Below are 21385 nucleotides of genomic sequence, written 5' to 3'. Positions count from 1 at the left end.
AATGACCTTCTTTTTGGTCATATGGTTGCAATCCACAAAATCTGACATCATTTGCTGCTCATTTTTTACCCACTGTTTATTTTAGCCTCCTGCACCTTTCTAAGTTTCTGTCATTGTTGTATAGCTATACAGTCTTCCACGCTTTACAAATAGGTATGATCTGTTCTGTCAGTTGTTTTTGTTTTGTAATTCTTAAATGTAACACAGAAAGCTTCCTAGTCCAGGTGCTTCTACAAGCAAACAAAACCCAAATGACCTGCATAGTGTTCCTATGCTTTCATCTTTTTGGAAGTATCAAGATTTCATTTCTTTTTAAAGGCAGAACTAACCTATATTAATATACTCCGGTTCCTATATGAATATGTTATTTTTGTCCATATTAAAACTTAGTTGATTTTTTTTATCATTCCTTATATTTCTGAGTTAAATATGTTTTACTTTATTTTTATAGTTTCACTCATGCTCACAAACCAGATATCAATTAAACCATTTATCCTGTGGATATAGTTACATCATTATATAATGTATTTGCCTTAAGTCATTAATAAAAATATAAAAATAAGTGTAAACATAAATTGATACTCTCACATGATTTCTCAAGTTACCCTTTTCTGTTTTCCATTTCTCCTTTCTAGATAGCATTTCAGCAGTTCCAGTTCATTGTATCTTATAAATGTTGAAGCAAATTTGGATGTTGTAACATACTACTACTGCCAACCATGGGTTTAATAATACAGTTATGAAGTGAGATTGAGTGAACCTTTATTTGTTACCCTAAAGATGCCAAAGCTGCTTCTGAATGAGGGTTCTCCTTGTGTATATTTTCATTCCTTCTGTTAATTCAGTAATCTAAAGACTATTACATTTATTATCTATCACCTGTTGTATTTCTACTAGCTCCAGAGGGTCTGTGGAAGCTGATTTTATAGTGTTGATGGAAAATGGCTGTAGAATGCATAGCTTTTCTCTCAGGATCAATTGAGGCTCACTTTTTATTTGTCTAGATGTCCACCCTCTCTGAACTCTTTCCCTCTGATTTTCTTTTAGGTGCAGTAACTTTTCACAGGAAGCCTATTTCTGAAATGTTATGTTAAAAACATAGATGACCCCCACCCTACCCCCTGGCCAGAATTGAAATCTCATTTCAGCAGTGCCATTTGCTAGTCCATGGACTGAGCAAGCCTATTTTCTCTAGACCTCAGTTCTCCTCAGTAGAGGGAAATGTTAATACAAACCTCCTAATGTTGTTTTGAGAGGCAATCATTGGAGGAAAGGCAGGCCCTGTAGATGCAGCAGGTGATGCACTGCTGCTCACTGGGGAGTGGAAGTGGCAGCAGTATTGACCCACTCTTGTGTTTATGGCAGGTAGAGTGCTGTGGGTGCAGAAAAGCACTTCATAGTACCCAAGATTCTCCTTGTGAGCACCCACTGAAAAGTTTCTCTCAGGCCTTAGTATTAGACTTCATTCTCTTCTCCAGATTCTTCTAACTAAAATGCCCTGCCATTCCTGCAACACATTGTGGTTTTCAAGATTACTATTACTCTAGTTACTATTCAGATATCTTTTCCGCTGAGGAGCCACCTTGGAACTACCCTTTGGGTTCCCAAAGTGCAGTCTCCTAATTCTAAGAACTCTGGATTGAAAGCTGCATTTTTACTTTATATATTATTAAGAAAAAAGGGCCGGGGATTTTAGCTCAGTGGTTCCACTGCCTGCCTTATAAGCACAAGGTCCCGAGTTTGATCCCTGCTACCAAAAAAAAAAAAAAGAAAAAAGAAAACTGATGATTAATGCTGACATAATCTTTTAGATATAGAAGTGATAAACCATTGAGAAGCACCAAATTTAGAAATGTTAATATGTAAAGAAATGTACAGATCAGAACTGATGAAGTAGTCTGATGAAGTAGACATACACTGATAAAGTGTATGTCTTAGTTAAGTGTGATTATCTGTTTTTTGTAAGCCTTTACTGCAGTCCTACAAGCTCTTCAAGTATCAGGAAACAAGTGACTCTGTTAATCTTAAATTCTTAAAGCCTTTACATTTCAAAAACATTTAATAGCTGATCAATCAATGTTGCAAAGGGCCTTTATATGCTTGTGGAGCTGGTTTGACATAGCCTAAGTTTACCCTACAGTAAGTTGGAATAATAAAGTTGGAAAGAAGATTTGAAAACATCTATACATTAAAAAATTATCTGAACCATCTTTATTCATCAAAAGCATGTACAACTGGCCAAGGATGGTGGCATGTACCTATGATCCTGGCTACTTGGGAGCTGAGTTGAGAGAGTTGTTTGAGTGAGTCTAGGAGTCCCAGGACAGCCTGGGAAACATAGTGAGACATTATCTTAAAAAAATGTATAGTTACTAATTAGAGTTTTGGATGGATGATGATGGACCCATGAGACACAATTATAGTCAAAACAGAAATTTTACATTAAAAATTTTAAATTCTTATGTAGTGAAATGGACATTTTTGTGTATGTACCTGCACACATAGATAGACACATATATACATATTTATATATTCATGTACACAATTATATACATTTACTCTTGTATGGATTGTATAACCATTTCCATATTTATAACTTAAACATTCAACAAAATGAAGAGACTGAGGCTGTTAGGCTTTAAAATACAGATGCCTTTATCCATGGCTCAGTGTTTTCATCTGCCTTCCTACATATATTCTCTCAACTCTCACCAGGTCAACTCAGGCTGGCCTGTGTAGCATTCCCTGTCACTGTTTGTACCAATCTTCCCCTGGTTCCTTTCATTAGGACAAACCATCTTTCACTCTCAGAAGAAAGTAAAGACTTACATTATACTTTCCTCAAGAAATTATGTTCTCTTTCCACAAAGTTTTCCAGTAACCCTTTGTAATCACTCCCTTTGTATAAGCTTTATATTTATCTTTGCATTAATGGTTATCATTTAATGTACTTACACTCTCCTACAAAATACAAATGGCAATTTTATCTTTTACTTCTCATTTCTTTAATTTCATATTCATCCATTGAAAATTTATACAATTGAAGATGTCTTTCTTTTTTGAGACTCTCCCACATATCTCTTTCAGTCTTCAAACTGTTGCAATGGTCTCTCTCTTTTCTATTACTGTTGTATAGTTTTCTAGAGTCAATAGGATGACTTTTTAAATCTTAGCCATGGTTGCTATGGGAAAAAAATATCTCTAACTAAAGCATAGTATCTTTGCTGGCCATCAGTCATTTTGGACTGTCAGTATTTGAATACTCTTCCTGTTTTTTAAGGGTTCCCCATCTTATACTTCTGCTTTCTACATTCCCTTGTAAAAGCTAAAAACAAAGTCCTAGTTTCCTTATTGCAGCTATGACCCTATCTTTGAATCAGTAAAAGTTTCAGAGAAGAAAGTGTATCACAGAATTTGTTCTGTTGGTGGTGGGTGGAAGTGGTGACAACCATTTTCCAAGGGTTAAGGTTCAGTGGTGGAGGTAGCATTGCAAGCTCTGGTGTGACTGTGTTTAATTGCAATATTTATGTTGCCTCCACCAGGGAACTTCTGTAACATGGTTTTAACTGTTAGTTTTAGAAGCCTGGATTTTCATCCTTCCTAGTAGTCAATAAGTGGATTTCTTTTTTACTTAAAAGCAGCCAAGACAAGTTTCTGTTGTTAGCAACTAAGAATCATTCCTGGTATAGCGTCATAGAGCCTGGGATTACAGCTTTGAATGGTTTCTTGGCTGTTTGCCAAGCTATTTGATCTTGGGTGAATCCTTAAATACCCAGATACTTCCAATTTCTAAAATGAAAGCATTTAAAGAAATCTTTCCAGCTTTAAAAATCTATTAGGTTTGTTTCTGCTAATTGGCCAGTGGGATACTGATCATTGGCATCACTGGCTGCCAAACTCATCAGCAGGCACCACCAAAATTCTGCTCGCAGCATGTCAGCATGGTATTGTTCTTTGCTACCTAGCAATTCCTGGGTTCTTGTGCCAGTATTTAACCCTATTGGTTAGCTAGTATTTACTGGCACTGTGTGCTGCTTGCATCTTGACAGGTGTAAAAATGTTCTTTGTTCTCTGTTTAGTGATCTGATTGAAGGGGAAAAAATGCTTTAGGCACCAGTAAGTTTCAAAGTTTCTGTGGTAATGTTGATTCAGGCGAGAGCTCCTTAGTGGAGAGTTGAGAAGTCATAAATTGTAATACTTACATTTTAATGCAGTATGGTTGGGTAGAAGATTCAAGATCTAAAGAGACCAATCTTATGTAGTTTTTTACATGTATATAGTGGAACAACTAACGTGAAATAGTTTTTCAGGAAAGCTAACAACAAATGTATTGTAAATGCCATTTGTTTATTGGGCAGTCGTTAATAGCCCAGAAATTGTCTTTAAAGAAAAAAAGAGAGAAGAGGGAGAAGGAGTATGAAGAGTGTGTAAGTTTGAGTATAGATATATTCAAACCAAGCTTCAAACAGAAAAAATCTCTTGTGACTTATTGACTCCTTATCTGTCCTTTACAAATGTCACATGAAAATAAAATAAAACAAATATTAATTTTATTTGGGAATACAGGTTTCAAAAGCAGCAATAAACATTGAGCCACCAGTGATTATGATAGATATTTTCTTGGTAGGGTTTCCTTTATTTCATGTTCTAGGAAAAACCATGAGCAGGTTTAATTAAATAGTCATTCTATTCAGGTTTAACAATCATTTACCAAATGCCAGACATGTTAGGGACTCTCACCTGTGTGGAAATAGTGAATTTTAAAATCCCACATAGTGCCCACATAGTGTCAGTTGCTATGGAGTTATAGTAAAATATTAAACAATGCTACATTAGCTTTCAGCTTTAGCTGGAAAAATATTTTAAAGTAGACCTATGTAGAAGAATTTTAAAATAAACAATGACTAAAGTATGTGATACTAACTATAAAAATACAAAACAAGTTTAGATACAAGAATTGATGTGGTGCTCTAAACTAAAATTGAAATGGATCAAACATCTTAATATTAAAACAGAAACACTAAACTGGCTGGAAGAGAGGTTAGGTAGAACTCTTGAAGACAGTGGCATAGGAAAAGATTTCATGAACAAAACCTCAGTTGCCCATGAACTAGCACAAAGAATTAACAAGTGGGATCTCTTCTTATTAAAAAGCTTCTGCACAGCAAGAGAAACCACCAACAATGTGAAGAAACAACCCACAATGTGGGAAAAATTTTTACCAGCTGTTCCTCAGACAAAGGTCTACTATCTAGAATTTATAAAGAACTTAAAAAAATCAGACCTTCCACATTTAAAGAATCAATCCAAAAATGGGCATCTGAAATGAACAGACATTTCTCAAAGAAGTAGAAATAGCAAATAAACATGAAAAAATGTTCAACGTCACTGGTCATTCGAGAGATACAAATGAAAACAATGCTGAGATTCCACCTCACCCCAGAAAGAATGGGTGCTGTCATGAAATCAACCAGTAACAAATGCTGGCAGGGCTGTGGGGAAAGAGGAACACCGCTCCACTGCTGTTGGGAGTGTCGACTATTGCAATCACTGTGGAAATCAGTATGGAGATAACTCAAAGAACTAAGATTAAGAGGTCCCATTTGACCCAGCTACTCCCCTGCTAGGTATCTTCCCTAAAGAATTAAAAGAATCGTACCACAGTGATATATGTGCATCCATGTTCATAGCAGCACAGTTTGTAATAGTTAAAACTTGGAAACAGCCCCATTGCCCATCAACTGGAAACTGGATAAAGCAAATTTTTTTTTATTTTTATAAAATGGAGTACTACTCAGCCATAGCGAGAAATTAGAGACATTTGTAGGTAAATGGATGCACATTGAGGCCGTAGTCTTAAGTGAAATACATAGTACACACATGTGTAAATACTGAATAGTTTCTCTGGTGTGAGAAACTGAAAGTGTAAATAAGGACTAAAAGGTATAATAGGTAATTGAAATAGGAAGAAAAGGGGCAAAGGGGAAGGGGAATTGGGAGGGGTAGGGGAAAGGAAAGAAGGGAAAGGAATAAATGAGAGAAAATGAAAAACTGGAAACAAAGTCTTTGTAAATAGGGAGGGGTGGAGGGGTTGATGGGAAGGCAGAAGAATGGGGGAAAAAATAAGAACCATGATATATCATGTAAGGGTACAGATTTCCAGTGAAGAATGTCATCATACTGTATACCTAAAATGTACCAATAAAATTAATGAAAAAAAGCCTAATTGACTTCTGAGCTGCTTCCCTAAAAAAAAAAAAAAATGGCTGTGGGCTGGAGGAGCTGAGGATACTGCCAAGTAGAGGTGGTCCTTGAAGGATGTGCTTATACATGAAGTATGATTGAAAAACATGAATGTTTAAATTTTAGAAACTTATTGCACTAAAAGACAAGTTGCCATTAGTCTCCCTCCCTCTTATTTAAACATAGCTATCCCATTTTGCTTGCCACTTTCTGAAGTAGTTCTGGAAGTCTTCTATTGTGTGTGTCTTTAGTTGCACCAGTGTGGCTGTCTCACTGTCCTGAATCAATTGAGAACATTTAACTGTCATGGTCATTTTGACTTTAGGGAAGAGCCAGAAGTTGCACAGGGATGCACACTGAATAAGGCAGATGAGAACATACCAATGTTTTTATGAGCCTGCTTTTCCATTGGATGGCCCTCAGCAGCAGTGTTCACTGTATTTTTTTTAATCACACCTCATAAAGCCATGAAAGAGGATTTCCAGAATTGCTTCAGAAAGCGGCAAGAATGATAGGATAAGTGTGTTCAAAGTGAGAAGGAGTATTTTAACAGGGACTAATGTCAATGTGTCTTTTATTGTAATAAATTTTAAAAATGTAAACATTCACTATATATTTTGATGACTCTTTTATTTTAAGAAGAAAGCAAGACAGAGAAGAACCATTCAGGGAAAGTGGTACATCATGATCAAAGAAGAAAGGATGAAGGTGGCATGTGTATGCAACAGTAAGAAGGAAATTGCTGGATTGGGGTGGGCCATACTAGTCATATGGGATTAGTGGACAGTTAGAGTGGTTCTGAATTAAAGGCTGGCATTTGTACTTGAACTAAGCGATGAAAGTAGGCTAAACATTTGTTTTTTCGATATTAGAAAAGATTGTTTTGTGTGTTGTTTTGTGTATCACCCCACATTTTCTTGTTTTTTTTTTTCTTCAGATTCCCTCGAGCCCACTTATCATCAACTTCAGAAAATGAAACTGGACAAGAGTCCCTTTGTGGTCGTGTCTGTGGTTGGGCAGGAACTCCTGACAGCTGGCCACCATGGGGCCTCTGTGGTTGTCTTGGAAGCTGCTCTGAAGATTGGCACCTGCAGCCTCAAACTGAGAGGTTCTGTGTTCTCTGCCCTGAGCAGTGCTTACTGGTCTCTCGGAAACACAGAGAAGAGCACTGGATATATGCAGCAGGACTTGGATGTAGCCAAGACCTTAGGTAGAGTCATGCTTCTCTTCTTTAATTCAATGCAGAGAGGAAACACAAAATTCACTAGCCTGGCAGGAATGGGATTAGCATATGCAATGGAAAGTGAGTGTATCTTCTGTTCTAGAGTTTTCAGGTCTTTAGAACATTTTATGTAACAAGGTGCCAGGGCTTGCAAAAGGCCAAGAGAAGGAGCTTAATATATTCACCACCTTCCTCAGACACTTGGGCTCATAAATTTAATATCCTAAGTGACAGTATTAACAGGTGAATCTTTCATCTTAATTTTATATCTCCATGAGAATGCATCATCATTTTGTGAAAAGAAGTAGTGTAATGCAGAAGTTAAAAGTGTGTACTCTGGAGCCAGTCTATTGGGTTTAGTGGCTCTACCATTTACTCACTGTGTGACTTTGTGGATAAACATCCTAACCTCTCTCTGCCTCAGTTTCCTCATTTGTGAAATAAGTATGACTTATGATTATGATGATGATTGTGGTTATTTTTCAAGGACTATCAGGATTTTTGGAAGAGAAAGGGTATGGGGAATCAACTGTTAGTATATTTGTAAAGAAGCAGTATTAACCAGTAGTATGTTTGGAATCAAATGACTGAACAAATAAACTGATAATTGCTCATTATCAAAGTTTATTAGCAGAAAAATGAGGAGCAGCTGGTTTGTGTTAGGGTCTTTAACCTCTCATTTCTAAGATACCTAAGTCCCTGACTGTAGTTGTATGTTACAGTAACAACCATTGTCCAGAGATTTAAGTTCTAGGACCTTAACTCTCCATACAGAGTTCTGTGGAAGAAGCAAATACTTTTCTAAAAGAAGGTAAATGAATTCTTAGCTAGTAAATTTGTGGCTCTTAAATTTAAGATGAACACTATGTATTATAAACAGTGCTATAGCTTAGAGAAATTTTATGTTCTTTTTAATCCAATTCAGGTGACCAGACAGGAGAATGCCGAGCTCATGGGAATCTGGGTTCTGCATTCTTCTCCAAAGGAAATTATCGGGAGGCTCTCACCAACCACAGACATCAGCTGGTGCTCGCCATGAAACTCAAGGATCGGGAGGTAGGAAGTTAACCTGCAGACCAAAGTCATTTTTTTTAAAGCATGAAGTCTTTTTAACTGTTCAAAAGTGTTTAAGGTACTTTACAAATCACTTTCAGAGATTGATCACATTGATTCTTTCATCCATAGTAATGTGTTAGATAACTACCACATGTCTACTTTCATGTAAGGATGAGACCTTGTTCTGATCTCAGCATCTAACAGCTTGGTCAGATGCATAGTTCTTATCATGTTCACACATGGAATGGAGTATACATGTAAAGCTGGAAAAAAGCTATACATCATAACATATTCACTAAATTGTAAGAAGCATATGTTATACTTTGAGACAGATATTATTACTGCAACTCCTTAATATTGTTTGGTGGATTTTTAACTCTTGTGAAAGAAGCATAAGAGAATTTAATTGTAATGGTCATCCTAGTCTTTATTAAAAAATGGGAGCACAATGTTCTCAAACAGTTGATACCCAGTAGATGCTGTGTGATGACAAGGTGCTTCTGCCTCTCATCATGGAGGAAGGTGGGTGTAGGGGCTGTGGGCCGATAGAACTGGCCCTGAATCCCAGCTCCAGGACTCCCTGGCTGTGCAATCTTGTAGAAATTACTACTGAACTCCCCCTCTTCTCCTCTATTTTCTTATGGGAAATGATTATTATTATATATATTCTATGCACAGTTGTGGTAGGGTTATAAATAGTGTGTGAAGTGCCTAAAATGGTATCTGGAATTCTACAATGGCATTCCATAAAGAAATTTTATAAATGATAGTTTTTATTATAATATTAATAGAGAAATAAAGGTTAATAGCAGAGGTAACAATAACTTTATAAGTCAACTTATATGTTGAAAAATATATTATTTTAATGATCCAGCCATTTCAGGTCTCTGGCACATGGTCAGGTACCGATATCTGAAGGAATTAGGAAAGAAAAAAAAAAGCATTTGAGTGCCAATAAGAAGCAGGCATACAATGGTGCACACCTATAGTCCCGGATATTTGGGAGACTGAGGAAGGAGGATCACTTGAACCTGGGAATTTGATAGCTTTTGTTATTTTGGTAGTACAGGGGATTGAACGTAAGGCTTTTGCACTGAGCTACATCCCGTGTTTTATAAAATTTTTTATTTTGAGACAGGGCCTCACCAACTTGTCCAGGCTGCCTCAAACTTGCAATTCTCCCGCCTCAACCTCCCAGACTGCTGGAATTACAGTTGTGTGCCACCATGCCCAGCTTGAACCCAGGAGTTTGAGACAAGCCTTGGCAACATATTGAGACTTGTTTTAGGGGGAAAAAGCCAGCAAAGAGACTATTTAAGGGCCTCAACTTTTGGCAATTTTATTCTCTAGAGAGTTGTCTTAACACTTTTCATTGCCTATTACCCTTAATTAATCAACAGTTTGTATAAACTAGATGAACTGATTTCTTGATGTTCAGGGAATGAAAAGAAGAATTAGACCTCCACTGACAGATATACTGGTGGCATTAAGAACTGAGAGTCAGGTTAAACAAGCATAGTTTCCTAGATAGGGCCATTTGGTGAAGGGACAGATAACTATAAATATGTCAAGAGCTGCATTTATACTTTTTTCTTAACCTTTGACATGTATTAGTCCAATTACTGGATAAGATGGAAAAACTTTTAATTAGGATCATATTAATGTCATAGGCATTCAAAGGGAGAAATGAAGATTTTCTACCTTCTCTTTTTGGTTTCTATTTTTTAATAACAAAACACTTATTGGTACATTTTACACATACATAATGATGACACTCATCGTTGGGAATTTGCACATGTACATGATACATCCCACCTCTTTTTTCCCATCCCCCCTCAAGTCCACTCCCCTCCCTATGTACAAAAGCTTTGTTTCCATTTTTTCCTTCTATTTTCACTTTTTCTTGCCCCTTCCTTCCTTTCTCCCTCCTCCCTCCCTTATTCATCTTCCCATTTGAACATTTTCTTGCCATTTCCCAATATCTGTTATATATTTTAGTCCTTATTTCCACTTTTGGTTTCTCATGCCAGACAATGCAGTATTTAAACATGTGTGTCTGATTTATTTCACTTAAGAGTATGATCTCAAGGTCTATCCATTTAGCTATAAATGCCTGAAGCTCGTCCTTCTTTATGACAGAGTAGTACTCTATTGTATGGAAAACCACAACTTTTTCCATTTGTCAGTTGATGGGCGTTTGGGCTCTTTCCAGCATTTAGCTATTATAAACTGGATTTAGCTATTATAAACATGGATGTGTAGTAGAAGGCTTTTAATTTTGTCAGGAAGATACCAAGAAGAGGAATAGCTGGGTCAAATGGAACCTCTAGTTTTAGTTTTTTGAGAAATCTTCACACTGATTTCTACAGTGGTTGCACCAGTCTACCCTTCCACCAAAAGTGGAGAAGGGTTCCTCTTTCCCCACAGCCCCTCCAGGATTTTTTGTTGTTGTTGTTAAATTCTTTTATTGGTACATTTTAGGTATACAAGACAATTACATTTCTCATTGGGAATTGTACCTTTGCATGATGGATTTTGGTTCTTATTTTTTCCCCATTCCTAGCCCTCCTTTCACCCCCTCGACCCTTCCCTATTTACAAAGACTTTATTTCCATTTTTTCCATTTCTCATCATTTTTCCTTTCCCCTGCCCCTCCCACTACCCCTACCCCTTTGGACCCTTTCTTCCTACTTTGCATTATCGATTATACATTTTAATCATTGGTACATTTTAGGTATACAATATAATGACATTCATCATAGGAAATTTGCATTTTACATAATCTCTCTTGGTTCTTATTTTTCACACTTGCCCAGCCCTCCCTTCAACTCCTCCATTCCTCCATATTTACAAATATTTTGTTCCTATTTTTGCATTTTCTCATATTAATGCCATTCCCTTCTATCCTTTCCCCTACCCCTCCCACTTCCTTCCCCTTTGCTCCTTTTCTTCCTATTTCACATTACCTATTATACATTTTAGTCCTTATTTACACTTTCAGTTTCTCACACCAGAGAAACTATTCGGTATTTATACATGTGTGTCCTATTTATTTCACTTAAAGAGTATCACCTCAATGTGCATCCACTTAGCTATAAATGTCTCTAATTTCTCATTTTTTATGTCTGAGTAGTACTCCATTTATTAAAAAACCACATTTTCTTTATCCAGTCTCCAGTTGATGGGCATTTGGGTTATTTCCAAGTTTTAGCTATCACAAACTGTGCTGCTATGAACATGGGTGCACATATCTCACTGTGGAATGATTCTTTTAATTCTTTGGGGAAGATCCCTAGCAGTGGAATAGCGGGGTCAAATGGGACTTCCAGTCCTAGTTCTTTGAGATATCTCCATACTGATTTCCATAGTGGTTGCACCAGTCTACACTCCCACCAGCAGTGGAGCAGGGTTCCTCTTTCCCCACAGCCCTGCCAGCATTTCTTAATGGTTGATTTCTTGATAGCAGCTATTCTTTCTGGAGTGAAGTGGAATCTCAGCGTTGTTTTCATTTGCATCTCTCGAATGACCAGTGATGTTGAACATTTTTTCATGTATTTATTTGCTATTTCTATGTCTTTGTGTGAGCACTGTCTGTTCATTTCAGATGCCCATTTTTGGACTGGGTCTTTAAATTTGAGAGGTCTGATCTTTTTAAGTTCTTTATAGATTCGAGATAGTAGACCTTTGTCTGAGGAAAAGCAGGTGAAGATTTTTTCCCACATTGTGGGTTGTCTCTTCACACTGCTGGTAGTTTCTCTTGCTGTGCAGAAGCTTTTTAATAAGAAGAGATCCCACTTGTTGATTGTTTGTGCTAGTTCATGGACAACTGAGGTTTTGTTCATAAAATCTTTTCCTACACCGATGTCTTCAAGAGTTCTACCTAACCTCTGTTCTAACTGCTTTAGAGTTTCTATATTAATATTTAGATCTTTAATCTATTTTGATTTTAGTTTAGTGCATGGTGAGAGATACAGGTCTAGTTTTAATCTTTGGAAAGTTGAAACCCAATTTTTCCAGCACCATTTATTAAAGAGGCTATCTTTCCTCCAGTGAGGGTGTTTGGCTCCTTTATCGAAGATGAGATGGCTGAGTGTGTCTGGCATTGTTTGTGCATCTTCTAATCTGTTCCACTGGTCCTCAGGTCTCTTTCTTTGCCAGTACTATGCTGTTTTTTTTAATCACAGTAGCTTTGTAGTATAGTTGCAGGTTAGGGATTGTGATACCCCTTGCCATGTCTCTGTTACCTACAATTGCTTTTGCTATTGTGGGTCACTTCTTGTTCCAAATGAATTTTTGGATTGTTTTCTCAAGGTCCATGAAGTATGCTGCTGGGATCTCAATTGGAATTGCATTGAATCTATATAGCAGTTTTGGAAGTATGGCCATTTTCACCATATTAATCCTTCCTACCCAGGAGCAGGGGATGTCTTTCCATTTTCTGATATCATCTTCAATCTCTCTTTTCAGAGTGCCATAGTTTTCAGAGAAGAGGTCTTTGATTTCTTTCATTAGGTTGATTCCTAGGTATTTCAGTTTTTTGTATGCTATTGTGAAAGGAATTATTTGCCCTATTTCTCTCTCAGTGAGTCTGTCATTGGTGTAGAGGAAAGCTATTGATTTTTATGTGTTGACCTTTTAACCACTACTTGACTGAATTTGGTTATTAAGTCTAGAAGACTTTTGGAGGAGTTCTTGGGGTCTTCTGTATAGAGTATCATGTCATCTGCAAATAATGACAATTTGACTTCTTCATTTCCTATCTTTATTCCTTTTATTTCTTTCTCTTGTCTAATTGGTGTGGCTAACGTTTCCAGAACTATATTGAACAAGAGTGGTGATAGTGGACATCCTTGTCTTGTTCCTGATTTTAGTGTGAAGGACTTCAGTTTTTGATCATTTAGTAAGATATTGGCTGTTGGTTTTTCATACATGGCTTTTATCAGTTTGAGGTAGAGACCATCTATTCCAGTTTTTTGTAGGGTTTTTATCCTAAATGCATGTTGGATTTTGTCAAATGCTTTTTCTGCATCTATGGAGATAATCATATGGTTTTTGTCCTTGGCTCTATTGATATAGTGTATTACATTGATTGATTTGCATGTGTGGAACCATCCCTGCATCCCTGGGATGAATCCCACTTGATCAGGGTGTATGATGTTCTTGATGATCTTCTGCATTCTATTTGCCATTATCTTATTAAGGATTTTTGCATCTATGTTCATTAGTGAGATTGGCCTATAGTTCTCCTTTTCAGTTGGGTCTTTCTCTGCTTTGGGGATCAAGGTGATGCTTGCTTCCAGGAATGAATTTGGGAGTACTGCTTCCCTTTCAATTTCATTGAAGAGTTTAAACAGTAGTGGCAGTAGTTCCTCTCTAAATGTCTTGTAGAATTCAGCAGTGAAGCCATCAGGGCCCGGGCTTTTCTTAGTTGGTAAGTTTTTAATTACGTTTTCAATTTCATTGGTTGATATTGGGTTGTTCAGAATATTTAGGTCTTCTTCGTTCAACTTTGGTAATTCATATGTATGTAGGAATCTGTCCATTTCTTCTGTGTTGTCCATCTTATTGGCCTATAGGTCCTGGAAGTAGGTCTTGATGATCCTCTGGATTTCTGCTGGGTCTGTTGTAATTTCACCCTTTTCATTCCTAATTACATGGATTTGGGCCTTTTCTTTCCTTTTTCTGATAAGGTTGGCTAAGAGTTTGTCAATTTTGTTGATTCTTTTGAAGAACCAACTCTTCATTGATTTTTTGTATCATTCTCTTAGTCTCCATTGCATTGATTTCTCCTCTTATCTTTATAATTTCCTCCCTTGTATGAGCTTTGGGGTTGTCCTGCTCTTCTTTTTCTAGAAGCTTGAGGTGTAGCATCAGGTTGTTTAATTGAGCTTGTTCTGTTTTCCTAATATGCGTATTCACTGCTGTGAATTTCCCTCATAAGACTGCTTTCACTGGGTCCCATAGATTCCGATATGTTGTGTTGTCATTGTCATGTAATTGAAGGAACTGTCTGATTTCTTCTTTAATTTCCTCTGTGACCCATCGGTTATTCAGAAGTGTGTTGTTCAATTTCCACGTGTTTATGAAATTTTTCCAGTTTCTTTTGCTATGCACATCCAATTTCATCACACTATGGTGTGATAATATACAGGGCATAACTTATTCCTTTGCACTTACTTAAACATGTTCTGTGTGTGAGTATGTGGTCTATTTTGGAGAATGACCCATGTGCAGCTGAGAAGAATGTGTATTCTGATTTTGTGGGGTGGAAGACTCTGTAAACATCTGTTAAGTTCATTTGTTCAAGAGTTCGATTGAGTTCTAGTAGTTCATTACTTATTTTTTGTCTAGTTGATCTATCTATTTGTGACAGTGAGGTGTTGAGGTCCCCCACTATAATTGTATTAGTACATATATGACTTTTCATGTCCATTAGTATTTGTTTTATATAGTTGGGTGCACTAGTGTTTGGTGCATAGATATTTATGATTGTCATCTCTTCCTCTTGGATTGTTCCCTTTACAAGGATGTAGTGTCCTTCTTTGTCTTTCTTAATCAGTGTTGGTTTGAAATCTACTTGATCTGCAAAGAGGATAGCTACTCCTGCTTTTTTTCGGGTTCCTGTTGCATGGAGTATTGTTTTCCACCCTTTAACTTTCAGTCTATGAGCTTTCTTTTGAATTAAATGTGTTTCTTATATGCAGCACATTGTTGGATTTTGCTTCTTGACCCATTCTGTCCGTCTATTTCTTTTGATTGTTGAATTGAGACCATTGACATTGGTGATTTTAACTGAAATGTATTGACTTTTCATTGCCTTGACTTTTTATTTTTGTTGGTTCTCCCCCTTTACATTTAATTTCTTGTGGTGCCAGATGGGTTAATTCTGCTTTGCTTCCTGGGGTTGTGATCCTCAATGTCTGTTCCTAGGACATTGTGTAAATTTCTTTGGAGTGCTGGTTTGATATTCATGACATTCCTAAAGTGCTCTTTTTCATGAAGGTATCTTATTTCTCCATCAATTTTGAAAGATAGTTTTGCAGGGTACATCAATCTGGGTTGGAGGCTATTCTCTTTTAGGGCTTGGAATATGTCACTCCAAGCTCTTCTTGCCTTGATGGTTTGTGTTGAGAAGTCTGGTGTGATTCTGATGGGCTTTCCTATGTATGTGATTTGTTTCTTTTCTCTGTAGCACTTTGTTCTTCTGTTGAGTTTCTGGAATCTTTACAATTATATGCCTATGTATAGATTTTTTTTGATCAAGGCTATTTGGTGTCCTGTATGCCTCACTTATCTGCATGTCAAGTTCTTTTCCCATGCTTGGGAAGTTTTCTGCCATTACTTCTGCGAAGAGTTTTTTTTTTTTTTTATGTCATCTGCACTCTCTCCTGTTTCTTCATTGACTCCAATCAGTCTCATGTTATTCTTGGTTGCCACATCTTAGCATCTGCTGTACTGATTTCTCATGTTCCCTTATAATTTTGAAGCAATTTTTATTTTCCTGGTCCTTAATTGCAATCTTATCTTCTGTGTCTGAAATTTTGTCCTCACCTTGCCTCATTGTGCTGTGTAGACTTTCAATGGAGTTTTTCATCTCCTGGAAATCTATTTGCATCTGTTTTATGGATTCCATTTGTTTCCTATGTTGGGATTCCATCATGTTCCTCAGCTCCTCTCTAGATTTATTAATCATGTCTTGCACTAGGAGCACAATTTCTCCTGTTATCTGAGAAAGTATTTTGATTTCATTTTTTCCAGATCCCCTTTTGTTGCCTGTTCAGTGGGTCCAGGTGGTTGAAAATCAGAGTGTTCCATCTCATTTCCCTTTGGGGTTGCTGTAGGTGATCTGGAAGTCTGGTTTTGAGACTTATTTACATGTTTTCTCATTTGTACTGGGGTGGGGGGCTGTTAGCGCCTGCATGGATTACCTCCTTTGAGCTGGGAGAGGTGGGCCAGGGGCCAGAAACAGTTGTAGGGATGGTGGCCCAAAAACCCTTTCTTCTGGGCTGGGAGCAGCGGGAGGGATAGTGGCCAGGAAGCCCCTTCCTCTGGAACCGGATCAGTGGGATGGCGGCTCAGAAGCCCCTACCTCTGGGCTGGGAGTGGCGGGACTCAGTACAGTGGTCTGGTGGTCCGGTGTCCTTTGCGTCTTTGTAGTGTGGAACTGGGTGGCTGTACAGAGTAGCGGGGCGGGGGGGGGGGGGTCCTGTGGATTGTTGCCGGGGCGCGGGCTGATTCGGCGTGTTCCACGGGACTGGAGACCTCGGTAGGGCATGTGCAGACCTGCCTGTCTTCAGCGGGCTGATTCGGCGTGTTCTTTGTGACTCGCGACCTCCGTAGGGCGTCTCCTTATATTTCTCTTATAAAGAGCTTTAATGCTCATCACCTATTTCTTTTTCTATAGTAGTATTGGTTATTTTGTATTTTTCTCATTCTGGGCATTGCTATCTCATCCCACTGTGCTGTCTGGCAGTTTGTGATCTTACAACATACATTTTTAAATACTATTGCCTTATAATACATTTGCATCTAATACATGACTTATACCACTATTCTTTTCAAAAATTTATAGGAATTCTGGTTCCTACCTTCACCACTAAACTTTTAAAATCATGTTATTAAATTCTAGAGAATCTTTCACTTGTGTTTCTCTTGGAATTCTATTAAATTTACATATTAACTATGGGTAAATTAGTATGTTTTAATTGTTCAAGAGGCCGCTCTATTTACTATTCTTTTGTGGCCCCTCATTGATACACACTTCTGGTGAGATTATTTTTGTATTTATTTAATGTATCTCACTGGCAATGGTATTTTTTTCATTGTGTTTTTTAAAAAATTAGTTTTTGATAGTAGATAGGAAAAGTGTTTATCTTGTACATTTTGTAATTGGCCCTATGAAAATTCTGTTGTAATAGCTCATAATTCTTTATTGATTCTAGAATTTTCTTGTAATGCAAATGGCCTACAAAGAATAATGTATTTGTACATTCTGTCATGTGATAGCTACTTTTTTGTCTTAATTATTTCAATGATTTTTAACTTTGTGTACTCTATCAAACAACAAGAATATCCTCTTCAGTATTAAAAAAATCAAAGTGTAACTTTTGTTTGTGGCACTGGGAATGGAACCAAGGGCCACATGCAAATGCTTTGCCACTGAACTACAACCCTGGCCCAGTCAATGTAATTTTTATTAGTATACTACTTTAAAATTATACCTATAACCTTAACCTTAAATTGTACCTTGTTTGCCCTTTTGAGTAGGCAGGAAATAAAAGGCAGAAAATCAATGGCAGGAAACTTGCCTTTTGAAGCAAAAATTAACCGCTGTACACGGTATGAATTGTGAGGTTAGCAAACTAAATCTTCCTCTTACATCTTAGGCTATAATAAAGTTTAGGTTTTGTCCAAGTAGCAAGGTAACAACCTGAAACCAGTTTTTCTGCTCACCTTGAAAAAGCAATAGCTTTTCTTTTTATATAATTACTCTCAGATATTTAATAGGAGAGGTGATAACTCCTCCACAGGATTTTTCATTCTGACTAACCTTCTGTCTGCTGTAATGGTTTCAAAACTAATTTCAGGTGCCCACAGAGACCTTCCTATGAGCTAATATTAACTGTCAGAATAGTGTATAAATTACATTGTATTAAAGATGTTGTTCTCTATTCAGGAAATCTGATATGCAAATATGCCGATGACTCCTAAGTTTTTTTTTTATCAGTGTGATTTCTCTCCTGAGCTTCATATCTCTCTCTCCAACTGCCTCCTGAACACCCACCTTCAACTCAGCACACGTGACTTAGTCCTCTGTGTGCATCTGCCTCAGCATCACCATTGATCTGTTTCCCATTCCACCTTACCTCGCTTCATGTTTGGTTGGCTACTGGATTCTCTTCTCTCTGTAATGGAAATCTGTTTTCTGTCTCCTCCCTTCTGCCATACCATATTTTATCTAATGTATGGAAGTAGTCTCCTCTCAGAACTTTTCACACTTTTTAATAGAAATTCTACTACAAGGAGAAGAGAAAGTGTGTACACTATTTGAGTCTATAAGCATAGCCTGAAGCTGCTGCCATCAGTACATTATTTTTCTGATATGATGGAGAGCATGATTTTAGATATTCAACAAACTCAGATTTGAATTTTGGCTCTGAGAATTATCACCACATGCTCTTGATAGTACAAGTATCTAACTTCTTTAAATGTACCCAATTGATACATGAGTTGTTTTTAATTTTTGGCTGTTATACTTTACGTATCTTTTGATGACCATCTGTACTTATTTCTGTTAGGTATTTAGTCATACATCTGTTTACATTTAGTAGCTTTTTGCCAGTTTTCTGTATTGAGTTATATCATCAACAATGTAAAGGATTTTTAAGCCCCAATAAAAATTATTAAAAAGTAAAAAGAAAAAGGAATATGGAAACACAAATATTTGAACAAACAACTCTGTATGTATAATTAACTGGCTTATTGCGGTGAGAATTAAATGAATTATTTCAAAGAAAGGGCTTGCTTATCATATTGGCTAAGACATATTAAAGATTAAAAAAGAATGCTACAATTATTATTGACATTACCAATGTCATCATTTAATTTAATAATTTATATGTATGTTGTATATGACTACATAATATCAGTGTTTATTTAGTGTTAAATTGGTTTCCCTCAACTAATTGAGTAAACTGGACACTTCTAGAAAAAGTGCTACTCATTTTAGGTAGCTTTTCTTTTTTTGTTTGTTATTTACTTTTATTTTTTATTTTAATGTAATACAAGTAGATATTAATAAAGAAAATATAAGAAAAGCACTCTTCTATGAAAAAATAAAATCTCATAACAAAATAGAGAATAACAATAGCTAATACACTATCATAATCTTAAAAGAATACATTTAAGTAGATTTTTAGATACCTCTTGTCACTCTAGTGTATGTAAATATTCCAATTTCTGAAGCATGTTTTAACTTTGCAGTCATTCTAATTTCTTTTGTATCTAGTTCATCTTCTAAGAGCTCTTTGAGTATTCTTTTGAAATCTAGTTCTGAGCATGTAATTGCCTGCTTACAAACCTTTGACAGCCTTCTGTTGCCTCTAGGATAAAATCCAATATTCCTCATAATCATTTTCCCTTATTTTCCTTCAACTAGTTTTTTTTTAAATTAAATTATTTTATTGGTACATTGTAGGTATACAACACAATTACATTTCTCATTGGGAATTGTACCTTTACATAATGCATCTTGGTTCTTATTTTTTCCCCATTCCTAGCCCTCCCTTCACGCCCTCCACCCTTTCCTATTTACAAATTCCTTCAACTAGTTTGTGTGCCATACGCTTTGTAATCTGTTGGTGCGGGCTACGTAGTGTATTATGCTTTCAGAGAAATATCCTTTATTCATTCTGTTCCCTCTGCATGGAAGACCCCACTTTGATCCCTTTGTAATTTTTTTTTCAGGTTTTAATTTAAACATCTTTTTTTTTTTTTTTTGGTACCAGGGATTGAACTCAGGACCTTGTGCTTGCGAGGCAGGCGCAGCACCACTGAGCTAAATCCCCGGCCCCTTGATCATCTCTTCTTTATTGAAGCACTCTTACTCCATTCCCTGGTTTTCTATTCAATACCATATCAACTTTCGGTGAAGTCCAGTTTATTAGTCCTTTTAAGCACCTTTTATGTCTTATTTAAGAAATGATTGTATATCCCAGAGTCATGAAGATACTCTCCTATGAGGCTTTATTGTTTGACTTTTTGCATTTGGATCTACTGCCATTTGGAACTGACTTTTATGTTTGGCTTGGGGTAGAGATCAAAGGTATTTTTGTCTGTATGAATATTTAGTTGATCCAGCACCATATACACAGGAGACTACCCTGCTTGCTACTTTTGTCATAAATAAGATATAAAGTATTTAAGGACTCCATTCTGTTGATCTGTTTGTCTATCTTCATGTCAATGACATATTGCCTAATTACGGTCACATTTTTAAAGGGTCCAGATACCTGATAATGTAATATCTGCTACTTTGTTCCAGTTCAAGATTTCTTTGGCTCGTCCAGGTTCCTCATATACACATATATATGTGTATTTGTGTGTGTGTGTGTGTGTGTGTGTGTGTGTAATATATTCTAGAATCAACTTGTCAGTTCCTCCTTCCTCTGCTCAAAGGTCCTGCTGGAATTTTGCATTGAATCTATAGATATATTTGAATCTTATATTTCATAAACAGAATATTTCTCCATTTAATTAGGCCATATAAGCCCCATCCAAAAATGTTTTATACTTTTCAATGTAGAATTATTATTTGTTTTTCTTTTTAGTTTTGTATTTGTGAATATGCATGTTAATGCATTTGCTTTGTAAATGGAATTTTAAATTTTATTTTTTTCCAGGTTCCCCTTTGACCCAAATAGTCAACAATTCAAGGAATAGGGTAATTTGCTTGGCCATCTGTATTCCCATACTACTTTGTTTTTTATGTTATTGTTCTATCATTACATAAGTAATATGTGTTAGTTACTGATATAAAAGATTAAAATACTATCTTTTCCAGAAGTAACCTCTGTTACCAGCTTGAAGTGTATCCTTTTACATCTATTCTATCCACATAGTAGTCACTATTTTATGTGGCTGTTGAAAATTTAAAATGTGAGTAGTTTGAATTGAGATGTACTATAAATGCAAAATACACTCTGGACTTTCAGACAAAATTAACAAAAAGAATGTGAAGTATCTAATTATTAAGTTTTTGATTGATTTTAATGTAGTGACAATATTTTGGATACATTAGATTAAATCAATGTTAGTAAATTTCACTTTTTTATGTTTTATGCGGTTACTAAAACACTTAAATTA

At 36.4% G+C, this 21385-nt stretch overlaps 1 protein-coding gene across 5 annotated transcripts in view; it reads left to right on the top strand.

Moving 5' to 3' along the window:
- Window positions 1–21385, top strand: part of Ttc28 (tetratricopeptide repeat domain 28) — a 710286-nt gene that overhangs the window by 396861 nt on the left and 292040 nt on the right. For all 5 annotated transcript variants that reach the window (XM_087198497.1, XM_087198496.1, XM_021257148.2 and 2 more), the window contains 2 exons: window positions 7181–7453; window positions 8391–8521. In XM_087198497.1, coding sequence (XP_087054623.1) covers window positions 7181–7453; window positions 8391–8521 — 404 coding nt within the window. The remainder of the gene's footprint in view (window positions 1–7180; window positions 7454–8390; window positions 8522–21385) is intronic.

Source organism: Heterocephalus glaber, unplaced genomic scaffold, assembly GCF_053883595.1.
Source record: "Heterocephalus glaber isolate CG9 unplaced genomic scaffold, H.glaber_assembly_v1.0 deba00001687, whole genome shotgun sequence".
Lineage (NCBI taxonomy): Eukaryota > Metazoa > Chordata > Mammalia > Rodentia > Bathyergidae > Heterocephalus > Heterocephalus glaber.
Note: the sequence above shows the minus strand (reverse complement) of the source record. Positions and strands in the feature narration are given on the sequence as shown.